At 57.6% G+C, this 14,487-nt stretch overlaps 2 protein-coding genes across 11 annotated transcripts in view; one reads left to right on the top strand and one right to left on the bottom strand.

Annotated features, from left to right (window-relative positions):
- Nucleotides 1-3,714, bottom strand: part of CLEC18C (C-type lectin domain family 18 member C) — a 31,532-nt gene extending 27,818 nt beyond the window's left edge. The window contains exons 1-2 of the mRNA XM_073307189.1: nt 3,187-3,714; nt 1,771-1,862 (exon numbers count right to left, since the gene is read on the bottom strand). Of these exons, the coding sequence (XP_073163290.1) occupies nt 1,771-1,862; nt 3,187-3,316 (222 nt within the window). The 5' untranslated portion in view covers nt 3,317-3,714. The remainder of the gene's footprint in view (nt 1-1,770; nt 1,863-3,186) is intronic.
- LOC140896085 (fibulin-7-like) overlaps nt 1-14,487 on the top strand; it is a 35,615-nt gene that overhangs the window by 5,153 nt on the left and 15,975 nt on the right. For 5 of the 10 annotated variants that reach the window (XM_073307181.1, XM_073307188.1, XM_073307178.1 and 2 more), the window contains 3 exons: nt 3,346-3,510; nt 6,577-6,648; nt 12,667-12,821. In XM_073307181.1, coding sequence (XP_073163282.1) covers nt 12,753-12,821 — 69 coding nt within the window. In that variant the 5' untranslated portion in view covers nt 3,346-3,510; nt 6,577-6,648; nt 12,667-12,752. Of the gene's footprint in view, nt 1-2,467; nt 2,483-3,345; nt 3,511-6,576; nt 6,661-12,666; nt 12,822-14,487 lie in introns of those variants that run through there. The other 5 variants (XM_073307186.1, XM_073307179.1, XM_073307182.1 and 2 more) reach the window with 5 other exon arrangements.

The raw sequence follows: 14,487 nt of genomic DNA, 5'->3' as shown, positions 1-14,487 counted from the left end.
CTCCCCCTCCCCTTGTGGGACATCTGCATCCCCTATGCCTCAGCCGAGCAACAAATGGGGCCGCAGTGGGGGGCAGAACACCTCCCAGTAGGTGTCAAATACGGGTCTCCCCAGGGCCCATCAGCCAGGCCTGCAAGCATCCTAGGTGCTTGGCCACCTCACCCTCGCCAGCCAGTGCCCCACGCACCCAGTTCCCTGCCCCAGGGCTTGCAAGTGACATACTCAGCCTGGGCTAGTAGCAGCTGATGTACCATGGGTCGTTTCCCTCCTGCTGGCAGGGCCTTACCTCCCACTGAGTCAGCCCAGGGGTCCACCTGGGCCCACCTCCTGCCCCATCGGAGCAGCCTGAGAGGCCCCTAGTCCCATGTGCCACCAGAGGGGGGATGGGCCTGGTGCTGCAGAGGAAGGAGAAGGCAAGAGCGAGATGCACCAGGACAGTTCCCGTCTGCAGCGTCCCATGGAGGTGGATGTTAGACACTCCATTGCACCGGGCCCAACGTTCTGGCCCCACCTCGGGCAGACCTCTGGACCAGACTGTCCCCAGCCACACTCAAAGCCACGGAGGTGGGGAAGGGCTCTCTGCTTCCTAGCAGGGCTTTGTCCCTGCTGGCTGAAGGGAGGGTGCTGCCCATAGAAAAGCCACCCCCAAAGTGGATGGCACCCCCCATGGCTCCCTGGGAGAGCATGGCTAGCTGCAGCCCTGCCCTGGTGCCCTGCTTCATTGGAGCTGCCCGAGCAGTGACAGCATCAGTAATCTCTGGTGCTGTCCGGGAAGGTGGGAGGGGAAGACAGAAAATGCTGCATACAGTTTGGTGCCCTCACATAGTGCTGCTGCCTGGACGAGGGCAATGAGCATCCCCCTCGGCCCAGCTCCAGCCCCTCCGCTGTGCAGTGAGCCCCGTGCAGGAGCAGCGAGAGCAGCCTTATTTCCAACTGTGCTGCCAGGAGCTGTGTGGGCCGGTGGCACTAGCTGGAGGTGACCATGGGCAGGGAATCAGTTCAGTGAGCTGGTGCTGGCAAGGGGCTGCAGAGGGCAAGGCTGTGTGGGGCCCCCTAGGGAAGGTCACCCCACCCGGCCAAGGGGCTAGACCTCTGGAGGGGGTCTGTGGTGGCTGAAGGGAGCTGGGGGAGGAGGGGACAGGACACCATGCAGCACAGAGACCCTCCCTCTTTCCGCTGTTGGCCCTGACTCTCTGCTGCCCTGCCTGCCCCGGAGCTGTGGGTTCAATGGGAGGTGAGCCGGCTGGGCAAGCCCTGGACCTTGTGCAGTTCAGCCACATCTCCGTGGAGTCCCGTGCAGGCTGGCACACAGTGGCCGAGGGGGGGATGTTTATGATTCCTGTCTGTGCCCCACACCAGGGTTCAGCCATGCCCTGCCCGACCCCACCCATGCCCCAGACTGGCAGGTTCCTGGGCCCCACAGGAGTCCCAGGTCCACTCTGCAGTTCTGTCTCATGCTCCTGGGCATAGCAGAGCCCGATAGGGACTGGGGAGAGCGCAGGCGGGCATGGACAGCCCCGCCCTGGGACTCTGGGTGTGAGCACTAGCCAGAAGGGTTCAGTTGTTGCCCAGTGCCAGGAGCTGATCTGGCCCCTGCATTCTCCAGAGGATCCCCCAAAGTGCAGTTGCACCCTCCCCTGAGGAGATCAACAGGGTCCCCTGTTCTACCTCAGTGCGTCTCCATCACCAGCAGCCTGACCCAGGACCCTGCTGGGCCCCTGCTGAGCCTGACCCATGGGGCCGGGGGCAAGCAGGCAGAGTGGGACTCACCATCCTCTGCATGTTGGCAGCGGGCGGCTGGACTTTGCTCCGCAGTTTGTTGTGCAGTGAAAGCAGCAGGAAACGTTCCTTCACGCCTGGAGCTGGGCAGGGGGAGCAAAGCAGGGAGTCAGGGAACACGAGTTCGAGATAACCCCCCGGTCCCCAGCAGAGCATGGCTGGGCTGGGATCCTGCAGTCAACTCTGGGAGTTGCAGCCTCCTGGCCCAGGACACCTCCATCAGCAGCAGCTCAGGAATCCAAGCCAAGCCCGGCCCCAGCCCCTGGCTGGAGGGTAATCCTGCAAACAGCCAAGGAAGGGATACGGGTCTCCATGGTGACACGGGGAGAGAAGAAAGCCTGGCTTTTAGTGGAATACAAAGCAGGCAAGGCCTGCAAGCCACTGACACCAGCTCCAGAGCCAGCCCGGGTGTCTCGCTGCTTGGGTACAAATAGGGCGATCCACACCAGGCTCTGGCCCCCTGGCTTTAACTGACAAAGGGCAGTGCTGAGAGCCCACAATGAAAGGGGCGCGGGTGGGAGAGAATAGCTAGAGAAAAGGGAGAACTAGTGGCGTCCTTGGGTGCTCTCGCAGCAAGTTTGCTGGGGCGTTTCTGGGATCACCCACACGGTCCATGGGGGGCTGACGGGAAGGGCAGGGGGAGCTCTGTATCCCTGCTGTATCTCAGGCACAAAGAAGAGTCCCGGCAGGACGGCTCCACCTGGTTAGCAGCACCCTTTAGAAAATCATTCCCTTTTTCTTGGCACCTGCTGGGTAAAAAATCTGGCCCCGGTTGTGGCCCCCTTGACTGGGCCTGGCCATGTGGCTAACTGCCCTGCAATGTGGCAATCAGACCCTGGGAGCAAAGAGATTGCAAAATGAAAATAATATTTTATGCTAATGATTGAAACCCATGATCTGTTTGGGGAGAGACAGGCTGGGGACTCTCCTCCAGCCCAGATAAACCCTGGCCGTGCCCTGACTCCCCCCAGGAGGGAATGGATTTCCCCTGCCTCTCTGCTGGCTTGAGGTTTGGACTCTCATCAACGACAGATGTTACAGTGTGCTGCTTCCCTCATTCAGCAGCTCCAAGACCTTCCCTGCCACCAACAAACCATCCATTAACTGCACTGTGCAACAGACCCTTCCCTGGTGTAAATAGAGGCCACATTTACATCGCCTGGCCCAGCAGAGGGAGGGTCTGATGCTGGAGAGTGCTGAGTGCCCTCAGCTCCCATCGGCTTCCGTAGAGGCGGAGGTGCGCCAGGAGGCGTAATGAGCACTGGGTCAGCACTGGCTGCAAAGATATATATTGATGGGCTCCCCAGGTCCGAGATCAGATATGTGCCCCCCACAACCAACTTAGCTGGTGCTGGAAAATCTTGACCAGCCCCTTAGTCAGTTATTTCAGTGGAATTTGTCAGTTACCTTGCTGCAGCAGCACCAGGGGGGGCAGCTTCTCAGGGTGTTGGTGTACCTGGAACTCCCCCAAAGCAGAGCCCAGCAAGCTGCAAGCCAGTGCCAAGAGCTGGCACGCCAGCATCCGTTTATCCTTCATGCAGATGGCTCTGTGCTCTCTTCTGCCAGGTTAAGGGGCGGATCCCCATGAAGCAGGAGTGTTGTGCCACGCAGTTATCCTGGGCTCCTGCAGCCCGGGCTCCGGGATGTGTCTCTCTCTGGCTGCTTCCAAGTTTTGCTCCTATTCAAAACTTCAGACAAGCACTGCTGGGCGGTTAAACAAAAGGGGGACTGGTGAGTAATGGCTCTGTCCAGACTCTTCCGCCAACTGCTCACTGGCATGAAAGGAGAGACAGCTCCTGTGCAATCCTCCCTCACAGGCCCCCCCGGCCTGAGCCCTGGCTCTGTGCAGGCCCTGCTGATCACTGGAGCATTATTCTTTGCGTCGATCCGCGCGGGGGCAGGCTGATTGGGCCGGGGAACATTCCAAAGGGGCGGATTAATGAATGGGAATCTCCTCTCCCTTTATGCTGCGCTGTTCTCAGCCCATGCAGCTTTGTTTTCCACCAAACCGCCCCCCCAGGGTGTATGTGCTTCCCCCTTCCCTTACCCCTCCCGTGCTCTAGTCAGTGACTAGTTGGGTGACTCCAGGGGATGGGGCTTATCATGATCCTGCTTGGGGCTGAGGGCCCTCAACTCCCACCCATGTAGGACCTGGTTTGTTGCCTGGGAGCCTCACCCCTGCCCTTGTTTTGCCCCATAAATTAACCTGCTGGAGCTGTAATATACACCGTTGGGAAAGTGGCCCATGGCAGGGAGCCATGGCGATGCAGAGAGGTTACTAGGGAAAAGGCCGGTTGCAGGCTAGGGGGATGTGCTCTGCTGGGACGAGACACAGGCGGGGAGGGGAGAATCTGATAAAATAACATGCCCTTTGTGCGGATGCCCCAGGGACACGTCCCAGGGTGGCAGGGGGTTGCCAACCAGCAATTGGTTAGCACTCCACACACAGTGGGGAATTCAGCCCATCCTTGGGAGTCACATCCTGTGTGGCTCAGCACGGACGGGGTGCTGTAACACACACTGCCCACTGGAGTTACACTTACAAGTAAAATAAATAAGACAAAGCGTGGGAGGGGAAACTGAGGCATGGAGAGGGGAAGGGGCATGCCCAAGATCGCCTAGCAGGTTGGCTGAGCTGGCATAGCATGCAGATCTCCTGAGTCCTAGCCCAGGTCACCGGCCCACAGCACTGGTTCTTTGGAAGCAATAACTATCACCTCATCCTTTGCCTCCAGCGGGCTCGGCAGCCCACCCAAGCATTGGAGAATGAAGCTACCCAGCCGCCATGGGAGGGGGAATCTGGTGGGGAAATGGAGGCACAAGGAGAGAAGGGGCCCAATAGGGCTACAATACCCCTGAGATTTCCACTGGCCGGGGGAGGAGACGCTGAGGGCCTGACTTCCCAGCGGTGCTCGTCAGCAGAGAGAGCTACTCAGCACCTCCAAAATCAGGTCCACGCTGCCATCAGTGAACTGGCACCCCCAGAGTCAGAAGCCACCACTGAAGATGCTGGCCTCCGTGATCTCTCCAGCATCCCGTGGGCAGGCCATGCGGAGCCAGGTCTCCTGACTCCCAGCCTGGGGCCTCGATCACAAGGTTCTGTGATTATCAGAGGGCAGAGGACTAGGAGAGACGCCGAGCCCCTGGGGCACCCCCTCACCCACTGCCACTGGGCCTTCAACACCCCGGCACCTGGGAACATCAAAGGAGCTGCATCTGAACCCTGGGCTCCCTTGGGCCAGCTTGTCGGCTCCTTGCCCCCGTGAGCGAGGTGGGGCGGGAGCTGCGGGGGGTGGAGCAGGGGGCAGAGGAGCCGGCCTGAGAGGGAAGATGAGAGGTTCTGTGCTGGGTCTAGGGCTTGCGGTGGGAAGGGAGGAAGCTGGTTTGGGGGAGGCTGCATGGAGGTGGGATCTGGAGGGCAGGAAGGGACGGGATCAGTGCCAGCGGCCAAGGACAGAACCTCTCGTCTTCCCTCTCAGGCCGGCTCCTCTGCCCCCTGCAGCTCCCGCCCCGCCTCGCTCACGGGGAGGCGGTAAGGACGGAGGGGAGCATGGCGGCTGTGTGACCGAGGGACAATTGCAAGGAGCCGACAAGCTGGCCCAAGGGAGCCCAGGGTTCAGATGCAGCTCCTTTGACATTCCCCGGTGCCGGGGTGTTGAAGGCCCAGTGGTAGTCTGCGCGATAAGGTCTTCTGCGTTGGCGTGGGAGCTGCACCCCCACCCCCCACCCCCGCGTCCTCATCCACTGCCCATCAGTGCCTGCTGGGTCGGAGCCAGCTCCTACTGACAGGCCATCCCACAGCAAGACTGGCCCCCAGCAGCATGACAGAGCAAGGCTGATGGCCCGCCGGGGGCCAGGGACAGAGGCAGCAAATGGCCCTGTGTCTCTGCCAAGCACGAGCAATCCCATGGCAGGCTTGGGAACGCAGGGTTGGCAGAGACGCGTGGGCATCCTGTCACAGAATGGGGCCTGGGGCCTGCGCATTTCTGCTCCTCCTTATGGAGCTGCCCTCATGCTGCAGGGGGTTCCCCGCGGCACGGGACGAGGTGGCCACCAGCACACAGGAGGGCTGCCAATGGCTTGGCTCAGGGTGGTGGGCAGGAGCCCGGGGTCTAGCCTCAGCTGCCCCACAGGTGCCCACGTGACAGCCTGTTCTAAAATACACTCTGCACATCTCTCAGACTCAGAGCCATCGTGGCCGGTCACCTCGGGGCTTTACTAACCTTGGGGTGGCTTCTGTGTTCCCGGCCAGCAAGAATGGCTACAAACGCCTAGTGACAGGGTCATGAAGTGAGCAGCCCTGTCGGGAGCCCCACATGGCAGCGCTCCATGTCTAGCCGGAGTGAACCAGGCTGTCTGTCTGGGTCCCTGTAACGTACAGTGCAGCTGAGCCCTGCCTCTTCTCTACCATAGGGACAGCAATGGAGTTTCCCTATCAGACTCAGACCTTGCCTGCTGCTTTGTTGCCCCCGGGCAGACAGCTGCATGGCACCCTGCCTAGTGCCCGTCGACAAGGGAAGAATGTAGCTACCCCGGGTATTCCATTACACCCTGGCACCTGTGCCCACTGCGAGGACCATTGTGCCTTTGAGTTGAAGATCTCAATGATAGGGAAACTGAGGCAGAGAGAGCTCAGTGACTTGCCCAAGGCCATGCAGTCAGTCAGTGGCACTGCTGGGAAAAGAACCCAGGAGTCCTGACTCCTACCCCTGGGTTCTACGACCTGTAGATGGAACTCCTTCCAGATATGCCCTGCCCCACCTTGAATCACCAATTCCTTTCTCTTAATTCTCCCAGGGAAAACCAATTCCACTGCAGCAGCGGCTCCCAGCCACAGTGCTGTGTGAAGAGAAGGAAGACATGAAGCAGGTGCTGCCACACGTCCGTGTCCATACGGTGACCTGTTTTACCCAGGGCCCCAGGCACTGCAGGTCCCCGAAGCTGTAGCATTTGCCAAAGAATCCATCCCTTGCTGCAGAATTTGCTCCGGAAGCTAATGTCTCCTCTACAAGAAATGCTAGGCAGCTCCTCAGCTGGTGTGATTGGCATGGCTTCATTGGTGCAGATGCTAGGCTGCCGTAGCCCAGCGGCGTGTCGGGCCTACCTTTCTAGCTCTTGTGGTTGATGCCAACACTGTTAGCTGTTTCCCTGTTGATCATTTTAGCAAAAGATCCAGCCAATGTGCTTATCTCACAGTCCCAAAGGCCAGAGGCCAGAACAAGCTGTTTCCCTAAGCCTCCAGCTTACCCCTGTTGGCTTCCGGAAGGCCGTGGTATGTTTTAATGCACAATTCTGCAGCCCCTGGCAAATTAAAACTCATGGGGCAGCGTGAAACCAGTCGACTCGGGTGGCAGAATAAACAACAGGAGGGGGACCCTGCTGACTGTAGCATTAACTTTCAGATGGAATCGAATTGACGTTTCCCTCACTGGCTGGTGCAGAATGAGCATCACCCTTGCTGCACAGCATGCGGGGGGCCTTGCTCTTAGGTACCACGGCTAAGCCATGGAGACTGAAAATGTGAACACCAACACCGGCTTGTGTCCAGTTTGTGTTAGGCACTCTGGCACCTGCAGGGGGCACTATTCTCTCTCCTATACCACATGCAGCTGCCCAGACGCAACCTGAGCGGCCTGTGGACGTGTTAGTTATTTCCCATTGACTAGATAGTGAGCAGCACCCAGAGGGCATTGGGCGAGACACCCTGGCTGAATCCCCCCCATCCCGTGTGCCTGTCCAGTGCTCATTGGCACTGAGATGAAGCTGGAATGTTTTCAGTCTGGGCTGCAGGGGGTCAGAAGCCACGAGTGTAATGATTGCCTGGACTCTGATCATGCAGGGATCCCCCAGCCTGGCTTGAGAGGTGTCAGATCCCAGAAACCCACCAATTCATGCCCACAAGAGGCAGATACTTCCCTATTCATGTCCCTATATTTGGGGCCTGGAGTAGTGCTTTATAAGAACTGCACTTGGATACACTACATAAGAACATAAGAATGGCCATACGGGGTCAGACCAAAGGTCCAGCCAGCCCAGTATCCTGTCTGCCGACAGTGGCCAGATCCAGATGCCCCAGAGGGAGTGAACCTAACAGATAATGATCCAGTGATCTCTCTCCTGCCATCCATCTCCACCCTCTGACAAACAGAGGCTAGGGACACCATTCCTTACCCATCCTGGCTAATAGCCATTAATGGATTTAACCTCCATGAATTTATCCAGTTCTCTTTTAAACCCTGTTATAGTCCTAGCCTTCACAACCTCCTCAGGCAAGGAGTTCCACAGGTTGACTGTGCGCTGTGTGAAGAAGAACTTCCTTTTATTTGTTTTAAACCTGCTACCTTCTCTGAATCATTAAAAAAGGGATAAAGAATAAGACAGAGAATATCTTATTGTCCCTATATAAATCCATGGTACGCCCACATCTTGAATACTGTGTACAGATGTGGTCTCCTCATCTCAAAAAAGATATATTGGCATTAGAAAAGATTCAGAGAAGTGCAGCTAAAATGATTAGGGGTTTGGAACGGGTCCCATATGAGGAGAGATTAAAGAGGCTAGGACTTTTCAGCTTGGAAAAGAGGAGACTAAGAGGGGATGTGATAGAGGTCTATAAAATCATAAGCGGTGTGGAGAAAGTGAATAAGGAAAAGTTATTTCTTTGTTCCCATAATATAAGAACTAGGGGCCATCAAATGAAATTAATGGGCAGCAGGTTTAAAACAAACACAGTGCACAGTCAACCTGTGGAACTCCTTGCCTGAGGAGGTTGTGAAGGCTAGGACTATAACAGGGTTTAAAAGAGAACTGGATAAATTCATGGAGGCTAAGTCCATTAATGGCTATTAGCCAGGATGGGTAAGGAATGGTGTCCCTAGCCTCTGTTTGTCAGAGGGTGGAGATGGATGGCAGGAGAGAGATCACTTGATCATTACCTGTTAGGTTTGCTCCCTCTGGGGCACCTGGTGTTGGCTGCTGTTGGCAGACAGGATACTGAGCTGGATGGACCTTTGGTCTGACCCAGTCTGGCTGTTCTTATGTTCTTATTCCTAACATCCTGTTCGTTTTTTTGACTGCCGCTGCACACTGCGTGGACGTCTTCAGAGAACTATCCACGATGACTCCAAGATCTCTTTCCTGATTTCCCACTAGCCCTGTCAATCAGCCCCACCTCTGCTAATTAACAGAATCTTAGCTAGGAGTGGGGCAGGACTAACTGGGTTCAGGTAATGGCCTGATAAACCCCTGGGCAGAGACCCCAGTTTGGAGGGGAAGCCCAGGGAGTTCCTGTGGAAGGCCCTGCAGGAGGCCTGGAAGAAGCTGCCCCGTCCCAGAGGCTGGAAGCTGCAAAGGCAGCCCAGAGCGGCTGATATGGGGAAGGTCGCTAGGGAGTCAGCCTGCAAGTCAGACCCTGAGAAACCGGGGGAAGCCAGGAGAGCAGCAGAGGGCATTTGCCTGCTGGCCTCTTGGAGCTAGAGGTAGACAAGGCAGGCAGAGGCCTGTGAAAGGACTCCAGCTAGAAAGGGCTTGGAGTGGGTTCTCTGGGGATTGTGCCTGGAAGATTGTTTTGCCAATAAACCCCAAGTGACGGGAGTTACAAGATGGAAAACTGCTGTGAACTGGGTGAGAGGAAACTGAGGCAGAGCCATACTCGGCCAGCGGGGGGCTATGGGGCAGCCAAGCCCTATGACACCATCCTGGTCACTTGACAAACCCACCCCACCCTAGGGATATGCTGCTGAATGCTTGCTAAGCAGGCTCCAAGCTGGTCACTACATGGATGGGAGACACTCTGGAAAACCCACTGTGCCCTGGTCAATCAGCTGCAGAGGGGATGCTGGCATGCCAGAGAGCCAGCTGCCCGCAGGGGTGCTGCCCAGCTATGGCTGTTGAAGAGGCAGGAGTGTGTCTGCTGGAGGAGGGGTGTCAGTCGTACCAAACGGCTGTTTGGGGGCCTCTATGCCCGCTTCTTGAAAAGGCCTAATCAGCGGCTAAACTGGGGCTTCCATGCAGCCCATATGGTTTCCCACATGGCCAGTCCCTCCTTCACTCTGCTACTGGGCCAGTCAGGGAATTCATGAAAGTTGTGACACTCCAGCTGGGGCTGGCCCCTAGCTCGATAATGAGTTATGCCTCTCCCCTGGGAGCGAGGGGTGCTCCCGGGGGTCCATTCCTGCTCAACACTCCCCACCCCCGTCCCCTTTTCTGTCTTGCTGGACAGAGTTTGGATGGGAGCTGGGTGCCTCCATCACCTCTGAGTCACTGACTTCACCCCCCTCCTCATTTACTTAGTACCCATCTCCTCCTGCTGTGTCTCCCCGCCTCCCCTTGGGATATTTGTAAAAGCCCTTTTTTTGCATTCACTTGCTCTGCGTTTCTGCAGCCTGTATCATTTCCCTGAGGTTCTCTAGCTGGTTCCCTGGGGGCTCACAGCCTAGTGGGGGGTACTGTTGTTTCAGTCAGTTCTTCAATATTTATACAGCGCTGTGTGTGCATGGCACGATACAGACAAATAACAGCTGGTGTCCTTGCCTTGAAGGCCTTGCGAGCGCCGAGTGTGATCCCAGTAGGCAGCTATACGGTGGGAGCTGGGGTGAGCTATTGGGCTAGGAAGATGTGGGAATTGCCCCTGAAATCAGGGGGTGGGAAGGGGCAGCACAGGGAATGGCCCCAAAGAATGCCCCAGCCCAGGCCCTGCTTTCTAGCTGCAAGCGCTGGCGTGAACAGCACCTTGCCCAGGGACCCTAGAGCACTGAGTTTCTCGGGCAAAGCCGGCATCTGCTGATTGCGTGACCAGCATTAGCAACAGACTCTGCAGATGAAAGGCCCAAAATGCCCTGATCTTGGCGGGGGGGGAGAAAGGGGCTGGTGCCAAGGGAAAAGTTTCCTACCACTCGCTGCCCTCCCTCCGCCGGAGCCAGGGGAAAAACCAACAAACACATGGTTGGGGAGGATAAATTGCAGCCTGTGGCGGGCAGGAGCAAGAGTAAGGGGTTGCAAGCCAGGAACCTGCATCTTACAAACAACCTCTGCTTTTCCGCCCGCGGGCTGGCCTTCCCCTGTGCCAGGGAGAGGCCCCCGCTGCTGCAGCAGGAGCTCTCCCTTCTCAGAGAGCCCAGGGGCTGCAGGAGGCTCTGAGCCAGACCTTCCCGGAGACTCCGCCACAGCTTGCTCGGTCTGTCTGCCTGCCACTGGCTAAAGCAGGGGTCTGCAGGGGCCCCAGACACAAGGGAGGGGAGCAGAGCGCAGCATCTTCCTGCAGGGCTCTGAGAGAGAGAAGACAGGCCTCCTTGTGTAGGGGCCTCCTGGGCCTGCAGGGGCACTGGCCCGGTGGGGGGCAGCTCCTAGCCTGGCTGGAGTTTGGGGAGCAATGCAGCGGGCATGGCCGCTGACAGGGGAGGGAGGCTGGGATCTTCCCCATGCTGGCTCCTTCTAAGGAACAGAGCTCTTCCCATGCACTGGGCTGCTGGCACCTCTGCCGTATGCCAGCCTGGCCTGGTCCTCGAGAACTGCCCTGAAGACTCCCACAGGCCCTGGCAGCTGGGACAGCAGCGGGGTGGGTGGAGGGCATGGAGCGAAAGGGCCACAGCTCCTCAAAGGCTGCTCTTGGCCACGCTCCTGGTTCACTAGGACGATGCCCGCACGGGGGGATGCCATCGCAGGGGGAGATGCTGGGGGGGAATGCCATGGCAAGGGTGGGATGCCAGGGGGATGCCATCACCAGGGGGTGGTTTCTGGGGGGATGCCATCACAGGGCGGAGGGCAGGGGGATACTATCACAGTGGGAATGCCAGAGGGATGCCATCGTTGTGGGGAGGTTGCCGGGGAGGGTTGCCCGGGGATGCCATCGTGGGGCAGGGTTTCCAGGGGTTGCTGTCATGAGGGGGATGCCTTGCGGATGCCATCACAGGCTGGGTTGCTGGGGGCATGCCATCGCAGGGGGTGGCTGATGAGCCAATGCCATCACAGGGGGCAGTTGCCGAGAAGATGCCATCATGGGGCGGGGGGGTTGCGGGGGGATGCCATTGCAGGCGGGGTTGCCGTGGGGGATGATGTTGCAGGGTGCATAGCTGGGGGATGCCATGAGAGGGAGGGTTTGCTGGGGGATGCCATCGGGAGGGGGCAATGCTGGGTGGATGCTATCACAGGGGACAGTTGCTGGGTGGATTCCACTGCAGGGGTGGTAGCCGGGGGGGATGCCATTGCAGGGGGCAGTTGCCAGGGCAATGCCAGCACAGGGGGAATGCTGGGGGGGATGCCATCACAGGGGGGTGGCCATCACCGGGGGGAGGTTGCCGGGGGGATGCCATCACAGGGGGTGTTGCCAGGGGGATGCCATCGCACGGGGTGGAGGATTGTCTTGGGGGTTGCTGTGGGGATGCCATTGCAAGAGGTGTTGCCAGGGGGATGCCATCCCTGGGGGCATTGCTGGGGGGATACCACCACAAGGGATTGCCGGGGGTATGTCATCACTGGGGGGGGGGTTGTCAGGGACATTGTCAGGGCGATGCCATCGCTGGGGTGGTTGCCGGGGGGGGGTGCCATTAGGGACTGGCTGGTTGGTCAATTCTGAGCAGTATTTGGGGGGGTTCTTGTGATTTTTCTGCAGCCAGCAGGTTATTTCTGAAGGCCCCTCTGGTGGGGAAGCCTCATGAAGGGTGTGGTGCTTGCAGTGGGATGGGGATGATGGGTTGGGCATTGGGCAGCAGGTGACAATGCAAACCACAGGGAAACCTGGGGGAAAGACCAGGGCCCACCTCCCTCTCCTTGCACCCCTTCCCCAGCTTGGGGGTTGGTGCCAGGGCAGATGGGGCCAGTGGAACTGACTCTGGTCCACGAGCTGCTATCCCCCTTACTGTGTGTGTTCTCTCATTCCCATCTGTGTAGTTGGTTGAGCCATTGCCAGGAAGGAGCCAGCCCTCAGCTGTCCCCGGGTGTCACAGGATCTTCACCCCCAGCCCAGCTCCTGCGTGATGTGGCTCCTTGTGGTGCAGGCCCTGGTGGCCCTGTGTGTCCTGCAGCTGCCACTCAGCAGCACCCAGGTAAGGAGAATGACCAGAGAATTGCTAACAAATCCCCGCTTTTAAAGAAAGGGGGAAAAGTGATCCGGGAAACTCCAGGCCCGTTAGTTTAACCTCAATTGTATGCAAGGTCTTGGAACAAATTTTGAAAATGCAAGTAGTTAAGGACGTAGATGTAAAAGGTAATTGGAATAAAATATAACACAGGTCTATAATGGTGCCAGACCAACCTGCTCTGCTTTGAGAAGAGAACGGATGTTTTTAGATGAAGGAACTGCACTAGATCTAGTCTGTCTGGATTTCAGTACAGCACAGGATACAGTTCCACTTTGGAAATTATTAGTTAAACTGGGATTAATCTGAGAATTGAAAGATGGGAAGGGAACTGGTTAAGGGGCAGACTACAACGGGTCACACTGAAGGGGAAACTGTAAGGCTGGAGGGAGGAGTGGAGTTCCTCAGGGATCCGTTACCAGTTACCAGTGGAGTTCCTCAGGGATCCGTCTTGGGACCAGTCTTATTTACCATTTTTATTAACGATCTTGGCACAAAAAGTGGGAGTGTGCTAATAAAAGTTGCGGCTGACACAAAGCTGGGAGGTATTGCCAATACGGAGGAGGACCAGTGTGTCATACAAGAAGATCTGGAGAACTTTGAAAACTGGAGTAATAGAAATGGGATGAAATTTAAGAGTGCAAAATCAAAGTCATGCACTCAGAGACTCACAACAAACAAGCAGTTTTGCTTTAAGCTGGGGACTGATCAGTTGGAAGTGACAAAGGAGGAGAAAGACCTGGCTGTATTGGTTGATCACAGGACGAGTATGAGCCGCCAACATGATGCGGCCATGAAAAAGGCTAATGCAACCCTAGGACACACCCTGTCCCCTGCACTACCGTCCGCTTACACCTCCCCCCACCTGGGGAATGGGCTGCAGAGCAGCTGTACAGCAGCTGTGGCCGCAGTATGCAGGAGGGGAGCAGGCTGCAGAAAGCCCACCAGAGGAAGGAAGGACCTCGCTGTGGAGCGGGGCTCTGTCTGCAGCAGTCCCAAGAGTGTGCCGCAGGCAGTGGGTCTGGAGAGCTGGGGACCCCTGGAGCAGGTGGGCCTGAAGCACAGTTGTGAAGTGTCTTAAATCCGATGCGGAAGAGAGGACAATCAGACGGAGGCAGCCGTGTGGGCTTTGTGCTGGTGATGAGGAGCACCAACCAGCAGCGTCCCCAAAGGGGCTCCCAGCCGCCCCGCAGCAAGCCTCGGCAGCCCTTGAAACGACAGTCGAGCTCAGGCTTCAAATGCAGGGCGCTGGGGGCTCTGGGCAATAGTTACCTGGCTGAAGTATCTGAGCGATTTCTGGAGTCGCCCTTCAGAAAACACAGCCTGCGGATTCCAGCTCTGCGTCAGCTACACCTGTGTCTCTGCCCCACGGACTCTAGGATATAACCTGGCCCGAGGGCCCGCTCTTGTTGTCCTGCCTCTCAGCCCATCAGGGTGCCCCCGGCACTCAATGCTGGTGCTTAAAGAGGTGTTAAGAAATGCTGAACTGCAGCCTGCTGAAATCAGGGCAGGAAATTCCCTGACGCCTCTGCAGTGCCCCCGATCCTGCCCCATGTCCCTGTCTTTGCTCCCTGTGATGCTAGGGCAGAGGCTGAATCTCCTGGCTGCCTGCCTGGGCCGGAGCATTCTGACA

Source organism: Lepidochelys kempii, chromosome 12 (assembly GCF_965140265.1).
Source record: "Lepidochelys kempii isolate rLepKem1 chromosome 12, rLepKem1.hap2, whole genome shotgun sequence".
NCBI lineage: Eukaryota > Metazoa > Chordata > Testudines > Cheloniidae > Lepidochelys > Lepidochelys kempii.
Note: the sequence above shows the minus strand (reverse complement) of the source record. Positions and strands in the feature narration are given on the sequence as shown.